The sequence below is a fragment of the Mytilus edulis genome, chromosome 2, assembly GCF_963676685.1.
Source record: "Mytilus edulis chromosome 2, xbMytEdul2.2, whole genome shotgun sequence".
Taxonomy (NCBI): Eukaryota; Metazoa; Mollusca; class Bivalvia; order Mytilida; family Mytilidae; genus Mytilus; species Mytilus edulis.
Genome location: NC_092345.1, coordinates 4,453,615 through 4,470,434, shown reverse-complemented (window position 1 = coordinate 4,470,434; position 16,820 = coordinate 4,453,615). Strand labels below are relative to the sequence as shown.

At 33.8% G+C, this 16,820-nt stretch overlaps 1 protein-coding gene across 1 annotated transcript in view; it reads left to right on the top strand.

Moving 5' to 3' along the window:
• The window catches only part of LOC139511269 (xanthine dehydrogenase/oxidase-like), a 60,535-nt gene that overhangs the window by 27,661 nt on the left and 16,054 nt on the right, over positions 1-16,820 (top strand). The window contains exons 17-23 of the mRNA XM_071297879.1: positions 2,937-3,056; positions 5,405-5,626; positions 6,120-6,183; positions 13,221-13,290; positions 13,937-14,024; positions 14,959-15,045; positions 15,998-16,186. Coding sequence (XP_071153980.1) covers positions 2,937-3,056; positions 5,405-5,626; positions 6,120-6,183; positions 13,221-13,290; positions 13,937-14,024; positions 14,959-15,045; positions 15,998-16,186 — 840 coding nt within the window. The remainder of the gene's footprint in view (positions 1-2,936; positions 3,057-5,404; positions 5,627-6,119; positions 6,184-13,220; positions 13,291-13,936; positions 14,025-14,958; positions 15,046-15,997; positions 16,187-16,820) is intronic.

Below are 16,820 nucleotides of genomic sequence, written 5' to 3'. Positions count from 1 at the left end.
GCTTTTCTCATCACTTGGCGTCCGTCGTCCGTCGTCCGTCGTCGTCGTCGTCCGTCGTCTTTAACTTTTACAAAAATCTTCTCCTCTGAAACTACTAGACCAAATTGAACCAAACTTGGCCACAATCATCATTGGGGTATTTAGTTTAAAAAATGTGTGGCGTGACCCGGTCAACCAACCAAGATGGCCGCCACGGCTAAAAATAGAACATAGGGGTAAAATGCAGTTTTTGGCTTATAACTCAAAAACCAAAGCATTTAGAGGAAATCTGACACGAGGTAAAAATGTTTATCAGGTCAAGATCTATCTGCCCTGAAATTTTCAGATGAATCGGTCAACCCGTTGTTGGGTTGCTGTCCCTGAATTGGTAATTTTGAGGAAATTTTGATATTTTTGGTTATTCTCTTGAATATTATTATAGATAGAGATAAACTGTAAACAGCAATAATGTTCATTAAAGTAAGATTTACAAATAAGTCAACATGACCGAAATGGTCAGTTGACCCCTTTAGGAGTTATTGCCCTTTATAGTCAATTTTTAACCATTTTTCGTAAATCTTAGTTATCTTTTACAAAAATCTTCTCCTCTGAAACTACTGGGCCAAATTAATTCAAACTTGGCCACAATCATCTTTGAGGTACCTTGTTTGAAAAATGTGTCCGATGACCTGGCCATCCAACCAAGATGGCCACCACGGCTAAAAATAGAACAGGGGTAAAATGCAGTTTTTTGCTTATAACTCGGAAACCAAATCATTTAGAGGAAATCTGACAAGGAGTTAAATTGTTAATCAAGTCAATATATATATGCCCTGAAATATTCAAATGAATTGGACAACCGGTTGTTGGGTTGCTGCCCTCCAATTGGTAATTTTTAAAGAAATTTTGCTGTTTTTAGCTCACCTGACCTGAAAGGTCAAGTGAGCTTTTCTCATCACTTGGCGTCCGTCGTCCGTCGTCCTGCGTCCGTCGTCTGTCGTCCGTCGTCCGTAAACTTTTACAAAAATCTTCTCCTCTGAAACTACTGGGCCAAATTTAACCAAACTTGGCCACAATCATCATTGGGGTATCTAGTTTAAAAAATGTGTCCGGTGACCCGGCCAACCAACCAAGATGGCCGCCATGGCTAAAAATAGAACATAGGGGTAAAATGCAGTTTTTGGCTTATAACTCAAAAACCAAAGCATTTAGAGCAAATCTGACATGGGGTAATATTGTTCAACAGGTCAAGATCTATCTGCCCTGAAATTTTCAGATGAATCGGACATTTCGTTGTTGGGTTGCTGCCCCTGAAATGGTAATTTTAAGGAAATTTTGCTGTTTTTGGTTATTATCTTGAATATTATTATAGATAGAGATAAACTGTAAACAGCAATAATGTTCAGCAAAGTAAGATCTACAAATAAGTCAACATGATCAAAATGGTCAGGTGACCACTTTAGGAGTTATTGCCCTTTATAGTCAATTTTTAACCATTTTTCGTAAATCTTAGTAATCTTTTAGAAAAATCTTCTCCTCTGAAACTACTGGGTCAAATTTAACCAAACTTGGCCATAATCATCATTGGGGTATCTAGTTTAAAAAATGTGTCCGGTGCCGTGCCCAACCAACCAAGATGGCCGCCATGGCTAAAAATAGAACATAGGGGTAAAATGCAGTTTTTGGCTTATAACTCAAAAACCAAAGCATTTAGAGCAAATCTGACAGGAAGTAAAATTGTTCATCAGGTCAAGATCTATCTGCCCAGAAATTTTCAGATGAATCGGACATTCTGTTGTTAGGTTGCTGCCCCTGAAATGGTAATTTTAAGGAAATTTTGCTGTTTTTGGTTATTATCTTGAATATTATTATAGATAGAGATAAACTGTAAACAGCAGTAATGTTCAGCAAAGTAAGATCTACAAATAAGTCAACATGACCAAAATGGTCAGTTGACCACTTTAGGAGTTATTGCCCTTTATAGTCAATTTTTAACCATTTTTCGTAAATCTTAGTAATCTTTTAGAAAAATATTCTCCTCTGAACCTACTGGACCAAATTTAACCAAACTTAGCCATAATCATCATTGGGGTATCTAGTTAAAAAATGTGTCCGGTAACTCGGCCAACAAACCAAGATGGCCGCCATGGCTAAAAATAGAACATGGGGGTAAAATGCAGTTTTTGGCTTATAACTCAAAAACCAAAGCATTAAGAGCAAATCTGACAGGAAGTAAAATTGTTGATCAGGTCATGATCTATCTGCCCTGGAATTTTCAGATGAATCGGATAATCGGTTGTTATAGGTTGCTGCCCCTGAATTGGTAATTTTGAGGAAATTTTGCTGTTTTTTTGTTATTATCTTGAATATTATTATAGATAGAGATAAACTGTAAACAGCAATAATGTACAGCAAAGTAAGAACTAAAAATAAGTCAGTATGACCAAAATAGTCAATTGACCCCCTAAGGAGTTATTGCCCTTCATAGTCAATTTTTAACAATTTTCTTAAAATTTGAAGATATATATTCAATAACATTTTCCACAGAAAGTACTGTTATAGATAGAGATAATTGTAAGCAGCAAAAATGTTTAGTAAAGTAAGATCTACAAACACATCACCATCACCAAAACACAATTTTGTCATGAATCCATCTGTGTCCATTGTTTAATATTCACATTGACCAAGGTGAGCGACACAGGCTCTTTAGATCCTCTAGTTTGCCCTTTGAATTTGAAAATAAAAAAGTATCATAAATCTACCAAATAAGATCATTCAGATGTTCATAAGACATTATTGTGTGTCAGATATTAGATTTATATTTTAATATTTGTCTTGCATATTTGCATCAAGATTTCAATATTCTTGAATTTAGTACATATTTTTTTACTAATTTTTATTTTCTTTGCCTCTTTGTTGTTTCTCTGCATCTTATATTTATTTTTATACCATTGTAGGTGTTACATTATGGCCAGTTAATTGGGGCTGTATTGGCAGACACTAGGGAGATAGCTAGCAAGGCAGCCAAACTTGTCAAGGTTGATTATGAAGATTTGGAGGCTATTTATACCATTGATGTAAGAATTAAATTTTATGTGACTGTCATGAAAGTGAGATGTTTAGCTAGTTAAATATAAAACCAAGTTTAATCTACCATTTTCTGCATAAACAAATGACTGTAGAAAGTCAAGAATATGACCGTTGTTATCCATTCAATTGATGTGTTTGAGCTTTTAATTTTGCCATTTGCGTAGGCACTTTCTGTTTAGAATTTTTCTACGAGTTCAGTACTTTTTTTTACTTTACTTTTTTATACGCCCGTCAAAATTTTGACGGGACGTATTATGGTATACAAATGTCCGGTGTCCGTCCGTCCGTCCGTCTGTCTGTCTGTCTGTCCGTCTGTCCAGCGTAAACATGTGGCACCGTAACTTGAGAACGACTTATCTAAATTTTATGAAACTTAATATAGTTGTTTTTTATGATGGTCAAATGATCTTTATACTTTTTGGTGAAAATAAGATTTAAACTTTTTGAGTTACGGCACTTTGTAACTAAAACAGGGGTGTGTTTTTTTTCACATGTCGCACCGTATCTCAAAAACGATTCTTGATTATTGCTTAAAACTTTACACACTTCTTAGTTATATTAATCTTAATATCTGTATACTTTTTGGTGATGATTCAAAATTTCATTTTTGAGTTATTGAGTATTTTGTAAAAAAAGGGGAGGGTTTTTTACATGTCACGCTGTATCTCACAAACCATTCATGATTATTGCTTAAAACTTTACACACTTCTTTGCAATATTAATCTAAAGATCTGTATACTTTTTGGTGATGATTCAAAATTTAATTTTTGAGTTATTGAGTATTTTGTAAAAAAGGGGAGGGGTATTTACATGTCGTGCCGTATCTCAAAAACGATTTATGATTATTGCTTAAAACTTTACACACTTCTTTGTTATATTACGCTAAAGATCTGTATACTTTTTGGTGATGAATCAAAATTTCATTTTTGAGTTATTGAGTATTTTTTAAAAAAGGGGAGGTTTTTTTTTACATGTCGCGCCATATCTCAAAAACAATTTATGATTATTGCTTAAAACTGTACACACTTCTTTGTTATATTAATCTAAAGATCTGTATACTTTTTGGTTTGATTCAAAATTTTATTTTAGTGATATTTGTAAAAAAAAAACCAGGGTTGGGGGGGGGGGGGGGGGAGTTCACATGTCCTGCCGTGTCTCAAAAGCAATAAATGGTAACTGCTTAAAACTTTCTCAGAAACTATTTATGATTATTGCATAAAACTTCCACACAAGATGTCGGGCGTATCATGCGCTCATGGCGCAGCTGTTTATTTTGTAATAGACTACATCATCAAAACAGGTAAAATCTTATAATCATATTATAGATAAACTTATAACATAGATAAATTATATTATATTTATTGTAGAATTGAAAGAAGATTTGATTTGAATTATATGTATGTTTTTAATTACTTTCTTCTATTTACATTGTCCTGTCATAGGTCAGTGGTTTTCTCCAGGCACTCAGGCTTCCTTCACCAATAAAAACTGGCCGCCAGGAGATAACCTAAATGCGGTGCTTAAAAGTGGCGTTAAAACATCAAAAATAAAATCAAATCTATTTCCATTATCCATTTCCTCTTTATCTGCAGGATATTGAAAGATTTCTGTTCCTTTGAATAAGATTATAGAAAAGAGAAAAGTACACATAGATGGACTCATTATTATTTTAGTTTGTTGAGCTTGAGCGGGGACATTCTTGTCCTCAGAAATATTCTTTTTTATTTCATCTATCTAATTAAAATATTTAAATACATTATTTAAAAAAATCATTTTCAATCATATTCAATTTTAACCACAACTAGTATTTTTCCCTGTCTATGATAAAAAAAATCCACATCTTTTTTTTTTATATTCTCTGTCTGTGCATTATTTACAAGGTGACATGCTCCACTCTATATTTTGAATTAATATATATGAAGTGAATTAATGAAATTTCTGTTGCCAAATATTTGAAAGTGGATATATATATACATTTATACAACAATAGCAGAGCATCCCAACATGGCCTTCCAAACAGAGAGTAGAACAGAGACTTATAAGATCTATAAAAGCAAAGCATGGACATGCATCCTTATTTCAATCAGATAAGTTTGTATGTCAGCTGTTTTAAATTCCAAAATTTGTCGAGATTATTGTGGGATAACAACATTGTTTAGTTTGTACATTACCATTGTCGACGTCGACATCACCACTTATGAGTTGTTAATTGTCAAAACTTATTGCCAAACAGAAGTGTTTGTTTATATTAGCGTAAATATCTCACTTTTAACCTCCACAATATTTATTGTTTATATCAAATATGGTATGATAAATATGTATTCCTTTGTTTTAGGAAGCCATTGAAAAGAAATCTTTTTATGATCTTGGTTTATCTATTGATGAAGGAGACATGGACAAGGCTATAACTGAAGCAGCAGAGATCGTATGTGGAGAAGTGGAGAGCCATGCTCAAGAACATTTATACCTAGAACCACAAACAGCTCTTGTTGTACCTAAGATCGAACAGAGAGAGATGGATGTTTACTCTGCTACACAAGCTATTAATGAAATACAGGTTAATACATTGTGACTTGGGTGGAGAGTTGTTGTATTAGAACTCGTACCACATCTTCTTTTTTATATATGATATATACATGTATTTCTTATAAATAAGTTTACTCTGCTACACTAGCTATTAATGAAATACAGGTTAATACATTGTGACTTGGATGGAGAGTTGTTGTATTAGTACTCATACCACATCTTCTTATTTATACAAGATATATACATTTATCTTGTATAAATAAATCATTTTTTTTGCATGCTTCAGAAAACATTTCTTGCAATCATTTTGAATTTTAATCACCATAAGTATTTTACTATTTTACTCCCTGTCTATCATATTTTTTTTTAAACTAAATGTTAGAAAATATTAAAATATGCATTAGATAAGTGGCTACTAACAGGTAATTTTAACGATGATTTTATTCGATCTTTTAATATTTCTTTACTGATGAGCTCCCCTCTAGTTGAAATGAGGTTTAAAATAACACCTTTCTACTCTGCAGACTGAAATATCAAGCATGCTGTCCATTCCTAGAAACAGAATAAATGTCAGAGTCAGGAGAGTTGGTAAGCATTCTATTGATCCTCCCACAAACAGGGGACTCCTTGGCTGTAAGTTAAGGTTTTTGTGGCTGTAAGTTAAGGTTATTGTGGTTGTAAGTTATAGTACGGAGGCTTTGTGAAAAATTGTGCACATCCTGCTTCAAGCATGAAATTTAGCATAGACCTTCCGCAACTATTTCTCTTTTATTTCAGATAGGGAGGCATTTGAGAAAAATGTCTCACTTCAGATAAAATCCAAAATGGCGGACATCATACTTAATTTAGCCCAATATCGAAGGCTAGTATGTGAAAAGGTGTTATTAACATGCTACTACAAATGTATCATAATATTTGGTACAACCCTTGTTATGTACTACTTTTGGATATATGATATAGATTAGATGTCTTCAAAAACCCTACTTCTGGTAAAATCCAACATGGCGTACTTGTACTAAAATAAGCTTATTTTTAGGCAGGGTAATTGAAATGTATTTTAAAGTATTGGTACTACCATTATATTGTGCAGGAACCTTTCTATGGTGTTTCTCATGGATACAATGTATCAGACATATGTGTTTAAAACCCTTACTTCCAGTGATATCCAATGTGGTGTACATAGAAATATTGATAATTTTTCATATTAATATTCAACTTTTTAGCTCACCTGGCCCGAAGGTTATTTTTGTTTTTGGTTATTATCTTGAAAATTATTATAGATGGAAATAAACTGTAAACAGCAATAATGTTCAGCAAAGTAAGATTTACAAATAAGTCAACATGACCGAAATGGTCAGTTGACCCATATAGGAGTTATTGCCCTTTATAGTCAATTTTTAACCATTTTTCGAAAATCTTAGTAATCTTTTACAAAAATCTTCTCCTCTGAAACTACTGGGCCAAATTTATCCAAACTTGGCCACAATTATCTTTGGGGTATCTAGTTTAAAAAATGTGTCCGGTGACCCGGCCAACCAACCAAGATGGCCGCCACGGCTCAAAATAGAACATAGGGGTCAAATGCAGTTTTTGGCTTATAATTTAAAAACCAAAGCATTTAGAGCAAATCTGACAAATGGTAAAATTGTTTATCAGGTCAAGATCTATCTGCCCTGAAATTTCAGATGAATATTACAACCTGTTGTTGGGTTGCTGCCCCTGAATTGGTAATTTTAAGGAAATTTTGCTGTTTTTGGTTATTATCTTGTATATTATTATAGATAGAGATAAACTGTAAACAGCCATTATGTTCAGCAAAGTAAGATTTACAAATAAGTCAACAGGACCGAAATGGTCAGTTGACCCCTGTAGGAGTTATTGCCCTTTATAGTCAATTTTTAACCATTTTTCCTAAATCTTTATAATCTTTTAGAAAAATCTTCTCCTCTGAAACTACTGGGCCAAATTTATACAAACTTATCCACAATCATCTTTGGGGTATCTAGTTTAAAAAATGTGTCCGATGACCCGGCCATCCAATCAAGATGGCTGCCATGGCTAAAAATAGAATATAGGGGGTAAAATGAAGTTTTTGGCTTATAACTCAAAAACCAAAGCGTTTAGAGCAAATCTGACATGGGGTTAAATTCTTTATCAGGTCAAGATCTATCTGCCCTAAAATTTTCAGATAAATCGGACAACCCGTTGTTGGGTTCCTGCCCCTGAATTGGTAATTTTAAGGAAATTTTACTGTTTTTGGTTATTATCTTGAAAATTATTATAGATAGAAATAAACTGTAAACAGCAATAATGTTCAGCAAAGTAAGATTTACAAATAAGTCAACATGACCGAAATGGTCAATTGATCCCCTAAGGAGTTATTGTCCTTTATAGTCAATTTTCAACAATTTTTCGAAAATCTTAGTAATCTTTTAGAAAAATCTTCTCTGCTTCTTTTTTAGCTGGTCATTAGACTTTTTGCTTTTTTGCTTTAAATCATCCTCAAAACCACTAATTCTATTCAGCTTTATATGTTTTAATACAAAGTTAACTCTTCCGGTATTAAAAACCCAATATGGCATAAATTACAAAGATGAGTCCTCAATCCATATCTTCGATGTAGAGTTTTGGATAGACTGATTAAAACAAAAAAAATCAGTAAAGTTCTTAAACATCTTTAGAATGACTAAATTATGGCCGCAAATACATGTTTATTCACAATCAGAGAGCTTATTTTCCAAATTTACAAAGATCGTGATATTGTTTCTTACATCTATAATGTGCAAGCTCCTGATAAGATGAAGAGGCCTCACAAAGAGTTGTCCAAAAGGGTTCCCATAGATCATATTTTCCCCTTCGCCCTTCATAAGCGTCTGGACTAGTAGGCATAGGAACCAATACCAAGCTTGTTACTCATTTGCATCTACCATGGTATATTGCACGTTTTACTTACTGAAAAAGACTAGACCAAGTCGTGGGAATAGCCTCAATAAGTATTTCCTCTTCCAAAAACACATGTTTTCTTGCTTCGTTTACCCCACCTGATAAGTTTGTTCGATCTTACAACAAAACCGCGTATCTTTCTATCAATGACAATGTCAAATCCATATCTGGTAATGTTGGCTGATCTTCCAAATGAAAGCCAAAGTTGTCCCTATGTCACTGAATAGCGAAACAGCAATGACAGCAACATCAGTATAGACTGTTTGAGTCATGACTCAGTAAAGTCTGTGTTTTACTGCATCAGACACCTGCATCTTGATTCAAGTATCAGCCTCTTCATGTGAACATGGTTCTAAGCTTGAAACATCATCATGTGGTGGATAACACAGAACACCCTGAGCAATTGTTGCTACAACTACCTTTTCCTCAAAATCTATTAAGCAAGCTGCTGTGAATGGAATCTTAAAAGTTCTATCTTATTGTAGTCATCTCTCAGAAAACTTTGCCAATTTTGAGGATTTTGTTTTGACTCTGGATTCGTCTGTGTATTCCCTTTCCCCTAAATGTAGGTCTTGCTTCTTATAACAAATGCTCATGATATTCTATCTTATCTACCTCGTGATGTATTTCAAGTTTATCACCATGTTTACATTAAGAGGCTGACAATAGAATCATGGTGCATGTGTCTGATGCAATGAAACGAACTTGCACAAGTCTTGATTCGAATAGTCGTTACTGATGATGCTGTCATTACTGTTTCGCTATTCCGTGACATGGGTAGACAACCTATGGATTGTGTTTGGGAGGGCAAAAAACTTTGGATAAATATATATCAATGACCTTTCAAATGCACCTGCCAATGAGTGATTACACACACTTATTGTGATCCATGTCTTTACCGGTTGTGATATGGTTCTCTGATTGCTTGAGAAGGAAAAAAATACTGCGTGGGAGACATTGATGGCATTTGAAGATGTGACTTTAACATAAAGAATGTGAGATGAGCCTAAATCACCGAGGTTTAACTGTAAGATCACACAAACTTATCAGATGGGGTTAACATGGTTAACAAATCAAGAAAATAGCTTTTTGCGCAAAAGGGAAGACTAATTGAGGGTATTCCCTCAACTTGGTCTAGTCTTTTCCAGCATGTAAAACGTGCAATATTCTAAGGCAGGTGTTTAGGAGGACCAGATTGGAATTGGTTCTTACGCTACCCAGTTCAGGCGCTAATGGATGGCGAGGAAAAAGAGGATCACTTTTAAATAACTCTTTCTAAGGCCTCATCATTTTGTCATAAGCTTGTAGATTGAGGATGTACTGAGGAATGCGGTTCAATGCCAAAAAATGCTACATCCTAATCATCAGAATCAAAAGACATACAATCTACAGTTTCAATGGAAACATACTACAACAAATCAAGCATAGCCAGTACCTAGGCCTACAAATTTCGGAAGACCTCAAATGGACCACCCACATATTAAACGTGGCAAAGAAAGCAAATTCAGCACTAGGCTTCTAAAGAAGAAAATTGAAATACTGCCCACAAGATTTAAAAAAAACCAGTTTACATCTCGCTTGTCAGATCAACGATGGAATATGGAGCCATAGTACGGGACCCCTACACAGTAACAAACATAAATAAGCTAGAAAGGATACAACGTCAATCGGCAAGATTTATCACCATAGATTACAAGTCAAGAGAGGACGGGTGTGTCTTCAATATGCTTGCCCAACTGGAACTACCATACCTCCAGACAATTGCAAGACGAACAAACTAGAAGTTGATATTTATGTACAAAGTGGTTTAGGGGCTGAATCCCGCTATTGAACCAGACGAATTTCTCAAAAAAGCATGTCCTAAGAGAAACATAACTGCCAAGAAGTTCGAAGAATACCTCGCAACAAATATTGTGGAAAAGCAAATAAAGAATCACTCAGAAGTGTTTTGACATTCCACTAAGCAAAACGCCACAATACTCAAACTCATTCTTTGTAAAGACAGTGATTGTGTCGAATCAGCTAGACGACACTGTAGTGTGCGCATCAAGCGTAGAGAGTGTCAAATCTGCTCTTACGCCTAGTCAATAAATCGGTGGCGCTCTCTCTCAAACCGTTATATTTAAGCCAGAATTGGTATCGACAACGTATTCATACAGATACAGATACAGATAAAGATACAGAGGATGTGGCGGTTGTTGTTAATGTGGAAAATCCGGTCTCACTTGCACTGCTATGTTTGCATGTGGTGGTGGCTGTGAATAAACATGCTTTTTTAGCCAAATAGCAGTAATTTGAAAAATGTTTTAGTAATTTTATTTTGTTTTAATCAATCTGTCTAAAATTCTAATTCAAAGATATGGATTGAGGACTTATTTTTGAAAATTAAGCCATATTGGTTTTTTTTTTACCGTAAGTGTTATTTGAAAATTTACAACAGAATGAAATTAGTGGTTTTGAGGATAACTAGAAGACAAAAGTTTAATGACAAGCAAAAAACCCCAAAAAAACAAACATTTTCTTTACATTTTGGTTATTACCAAAAGTAAGGTTTTTAAAGAGATATGTCTTATACATTGTATCCATGAAAAAAACAAAAGAAAGGTTCCTGCACAATGTAATGATAGTAGCCATTCTTTAAAACACATTTAAATTACCCTCCCTAAAAATAAGCTTATTCTAATAATATGTTCACCATGTTAGATTTTACTGGAAATAGGGTTTTTGAAGACATCTTGTCTATATCATATATCCAAAAGTAGTACATAACAAAGGTTGGTACCATTTTTTCAAGTGCCTCCCTATCTGAAATTAAAGAGTTTAATAGTTTAGGAAGGTCTATTCAAAATTTCATGCTTGTAGCAGGATGTGCACAATTTGTCTGAAATATGCTTGTAGCCGCTGGACTATAAGGTGGCTGTAAGTTAAGGTTTTTGTGGCTGTAAGTTAAGGTTATTGTGGCTGTAAGTTAAGGTTTTTGTGGCTGTAAGTTAAGGTTATTGTGGCTGTATAGACAATGTTGTTATAAGGTCTTGGTTATTGTTTGGTGTAGGTGACTTTGAGAGCTTTATATACCCTACCTAAGGGCATTATGTTTTTCAGTCTGTGTGTCAGTTCATTTGTTTTTCCGTTTGTTCATTGGTTTGTATGTTAGCCCCGCTCAAGATATAGTTTTTGGTCAGGTCAGGTTAAAGCTTTTGGTCGAGGTAGTTTTTGATGAAGTTGAAGTCCAATCAACTTTAACTCAGTACAAATGTTCTTTATGATATGATCTTTCTTATTTTAATGTCAAATTAGAGTTTTGACCTCAATTTCACAGTTCACTATACATAAAAAATAATAGTGTGAGTGTGGCATTATTGATTATATATAGATTAGACATTTTGTTTTCTTGTTTGAATGGTTTTACACTAGTAATTTTTGGTGCCCTTTCTAGCTTGCTGTTTGGTCAACTTTGGTGTGAGCCAAGGCTCTAGGTTGAAGGCAGTACTTTGACCTGTAATGTTTTACTTTTACAAATTATGACTTGGATGGAGATATGGCTCATTGGCACTAATACCACATCTCCTTGTATCTAACTGGTGGCAGTATTGACAAGAAGGGCGTATGGACTAGGTGGCTTTAGGTTTTCATGTTTGGTAAGTCTATATGGATGTGAGGTCTAGGCAGATGTATGGTAAAGGTGGGTGTTTGTGCCAGATGCCTGATTTGAAAGGTCAAGTTGGATTTATGTTCTAGATGGCTAATGAAAGGTCAAGGTGGATTTATGTTCTAGATGGCTAATGAAAGTTCAAGGTGGATTATATTCTAGATGGTTGAAAGGTCAAGTTGGATTTGTGTTCTAAATGGATGAAAGGTCAAGGTGGATTTATGTGATAGATGGCTAAGAGGTCAAGTTGGATTTATGTTCTAGGTGGCTGAAAGGTCAAGGTGGATTTATGTTCTAGATGGCTGAAAGATTAAGGTGGACTTTTGTTCTAGGTGAGTGTCCAACCTAGGTATATGTATAGTATAGATGTCTGAATGGTCTAGATGGTTGTGTAGTCTAGAATGTATGGCTATATGACCTAGTCGACTGCATGATCCAGTTGACTCAACTTGGCTGTATGTTCAGGTGGTTGTATGGTCTAGATTACTGTATCATCTAGGTAGAGTAAGGTCTGGATGGCTGTATGGTCTAAATGGCTACATGGCCTAGACAACTGTATTATATGGTCTCCATGGCTGTATGTTTAGGTGGTTGTGTTGTGTGGGTTGCTATATGGTCTAGATGATTGTATTGTGTAGGTCAATTTAAGTTCTAGATGGCTGTATGGTCATGATTGCTGCATGGTGTAGATTGCTGTATGGTCTAGATGACTGTATGGCCTAGGTGGATGTATACGGTTTTCATAACACATGTGAAATGCTTTTAGTCATAAATATTCTCTGCTAGATATGCTGGATACCAAAAATATTGTTAAGACAATCACAAAAAACATTTCTGAACAAACAAGAACAAAAAGGGCCTAGATATAACAGCCAAGTTTATAATTTAGCTAGTTGGAGTTGAAACCTTTGCAATTGGTTGAAGTGCAAGACTTAAGCTTTAGTACTTAATTCATAAACAAATACTATAAGAACAAATCACATAACATACTTTTATTTGTACTTGTTTAAATGATATGATTGTATGTTTGAAGGAGGAGCCTTTGGAGGGAAAGCTTTTGAGGCCTTGATGCCATCAGGTGTAGCAGCTGTGGCCGCATTGAAGTAAGTTTTGGTTTAGAGATTATTAAATAAAATAGAGTACTGTGGATTCATATTATTATAGGGATGCTGATTTTAGTGGAATTGATAGAGGCAAAGTACAAGTTTTCCATAGGCTCACTTTTTGTATACTGATGTTGGCAAAACCATGAAATCTAATATCCATAAAAATACAAGTTTTCCTCAATCTTTGAAAATTGTTTCTAATGAAAGTAAATGAATACATAGTGATAGTCTTAGGCAATGTTTCTTGCAACAATACTTTGTTATACAATTTTTATATCTGTTTATTTATGTTAATTATATGGAATTTAAGGGATGTTCAGTGCTTTTTGATGTTCTTGATTTAACCTTGATAATTTTTATACTTGAACTGTTATAGTATTCCTTAAACTAAGATTTTTTTCCATCTTTGTATCAGATTATGGAAAATATGTATGACTTTCATTTAAAATATATTGTGAAGGTAGCTTAATGAGTATGAAATAGTGGTTGATTTCACAAAAAAACTTTTGACTAAGATTGATTGTAATCTTTGTTGTAAGTTTTTTAGTGAAACTGACCACTGATCCTTATGTGATTTTAGTGTTCATATAGTTAGTGTTAGAAATCAGTCCAATTTCTTAGCATGTTATTCTAATCCTTGTAGAACAAAGCGACCAGTAAGAGTTGTGTTTGACAGAGCCCTTGATATGAGATCAACAGGAAAAAGACACCCTATAAAGACATGGTTTAAAGTAAGTACTTTTAAAGGGTGACTTGAAGTTTGAAACTCTCTGCACTCATGTGATCATTTGACATCAATGTAGATCCATTGTGTGCATTTGTAAGCATTTATTCATGAACTGCTGAAGGGCTGAAGTTAAAATTGGATAATAGATGTATTTTAAATTGTATGCAAATTTGTCCCCCATTATGTATGATCACACAAGTTCCTGTAAACTTTGAAATCACGATTTAAAAGTTGACTTCACAATTAAAAAGTGATTGTTGCTTGATGTCAGAAGGTTAATCAGAGCATATCTAAGGTCATTCGTAGACAAAGTTCAGCTAAATTCAATAAGTGTAAATACGTTTATTGTGATACGTTTCTCAAGATTGCTGCTACATTTTATTAGGATATTTATGGTGGCAAAATTGTAGGATTATTCTCAGAAGTTTTCTATAAAGTGATTAAATTTGAAATGCTACATTCATGATATTTATAGATTTCTATAGAAATATAAAGGGAAATGTTTTAATGACAAAGGTTTTATTGAATGATAAAATGTCCATTATGCAATATGTCATGTTACAAATATAGATAACACAGCAGCAACAAGTGTGTTACAATATTTCTCCACTTGTTACAGTTAAATTAAGATATTTAAAGAGTAAGGCTTGCCAGTGGATTCTGTTTCTCCATTATTTTTTTACCTTTTCAGAGATTTGCAGAAAGTTGTGTTTTTTAAATTTTATGTCATCAGGCATGGTAGCAAAATAGGAAATTAAGAAGAAACCAAGAAAATAGGACATAATTATTAGATTTCCACTTATTTATTGTTTGCAGAGAACAGATACTTCACCAATGAGGAGATTTTTTTTACAATGTTTCGGAAAGGGGAAAATAGTGAAATAGCGTAAGAATTATAAAAAGTATTTTATTATGCAAAGATGTGCTTTATGTTTCAGGCTGCTGTTACAAAAGAGGGCAAGTTACTTGGATTAGAACTGAAAGTTTATTTAAATGCAGGGTGGAATCTTGGCCTGAGCTTTTTTGTAAGTAGTAAAATGTTATATATATAAAATGTATACAAAAACATTTAAGGAATGACTGTAATATTTTTTCTGTCTATGAAGAAATAACATAAAAAATGTGGCGCACACTTCTTAGCAGGTTATTTTAAAGTGTGCACCACATTTTTTATGTTATTTCGAATAGGCAGAAAAAAATATTACAGTCATTTCTTATAATTTAATTCTTAATTCCATTTTAAACCAGAGTAAATCATGAAAAAACGTTGATGACGTCACAGTCACATGACAAAATTATGTCTATGAGCTGATAAACAAAACGATGTCAGCCAATCAGAAGACGTGTTACATCCAAAATTAAATTATTAGGCTATAGGTTCTTCATACCAAAGGTCAATTGTTTTATAAGGATTGTTTTTACATAGGATGACAGTTTGACTGCCTGCTGATCTGTCCTCAAGAGATGACAGTCAAATGATTAATTATTGAAAAGCTTCAGTCAAGCAGTTGAACTTTCTTGGTAATAATATAAATTGATTATTAAGAAGTCATGTAAGTGGCAGGTTTGTTTGCAGCAACCTCACCATTGTCCTATCTGAATATTAGGTTACACATAAGTATGACTGAACGATATTTTGGAATACCAAACTCTCCCAAAGTTTACTGTATTTCTCCAATTTCTATATTAAATTTTCATAGTTAACATGGTCCCTATGGCTAGCATGTGAAAATTTAAAATCAAATCTCTTTTGAGTAGATACATAATTGGCCATCTGAGAATTTAATGCATGCAGGGTAATGTTTTCAAAAGTGTATGCCAAAACATTGTGATTGGTTTAAAATTGTTCTAAACAATGGAAATTGAACCAATGAAGAATGTTACTTTCATTTTGGAGTACGATCAATGGAACTGCCCATAGTCTTTCTGATTCTGAAAAGGCAAATTGTTTATATTATTATTATTGTATTATTTTAGGTTTTGACGTGTGCCTTACCATACAATTCTCCCTACAAAATACCTGTTGCTAGGATGAATGGTGTACTGTGTCGGACAAACTCCCCATCAAATACTGCATTTAGAGGTTTTGGACACCCACAGAAATTATTTTACATGGAGACTATAATGAGAGCCATCAGTCACAAGCTTGGACTGTCAGTGGATAAGGTAATATATATAAAATTGGAATACAAACAAAAATTTAATAGATATGTTCCTAATCACTTACATTGTATGTCAATTTGTGAACATCAAATAGAGACAGGTTTGTACACAGAATATAAAGCATCATCTGTCATGCGTTTATAGGTCTCCATGCAAGTCAAGACTTTTATAAGTCACAAATTGTATGATACATGATGTGACACTATGGGTAAATCTTCAGATCAGACTTGGACACAATGGGTAAATCATTGATATCAGATAAGACAACTATGCTTACAAGGGTCTGAAAACGCTTCATTCTACTTTTGGTATAAATGACCTTTTGTGATTCACTAGTTTTTTCATAATGATTCACATCTTGAGGTAGCCATTTAATTTGTTGATATAAAAGTTATTAGAATAGAAAATAGAAAGTGAAACTAAAGTTTTCAGATCGTTCTAAACATGTTCACATGATCTGTATTTTAATCGGAATTTCAAAGATGTATTTGTCCGAACAGAAGGTATTATTGTTGTATTGTTATCTTACTGTTTTTGTTTTCCTATCACACAAACTATTTCTCAATCCTGGTATCTATGATGAGTATATTCACATATTGTGGTCCTCAATCCTGGTATCTATGATGAGTATATTTAC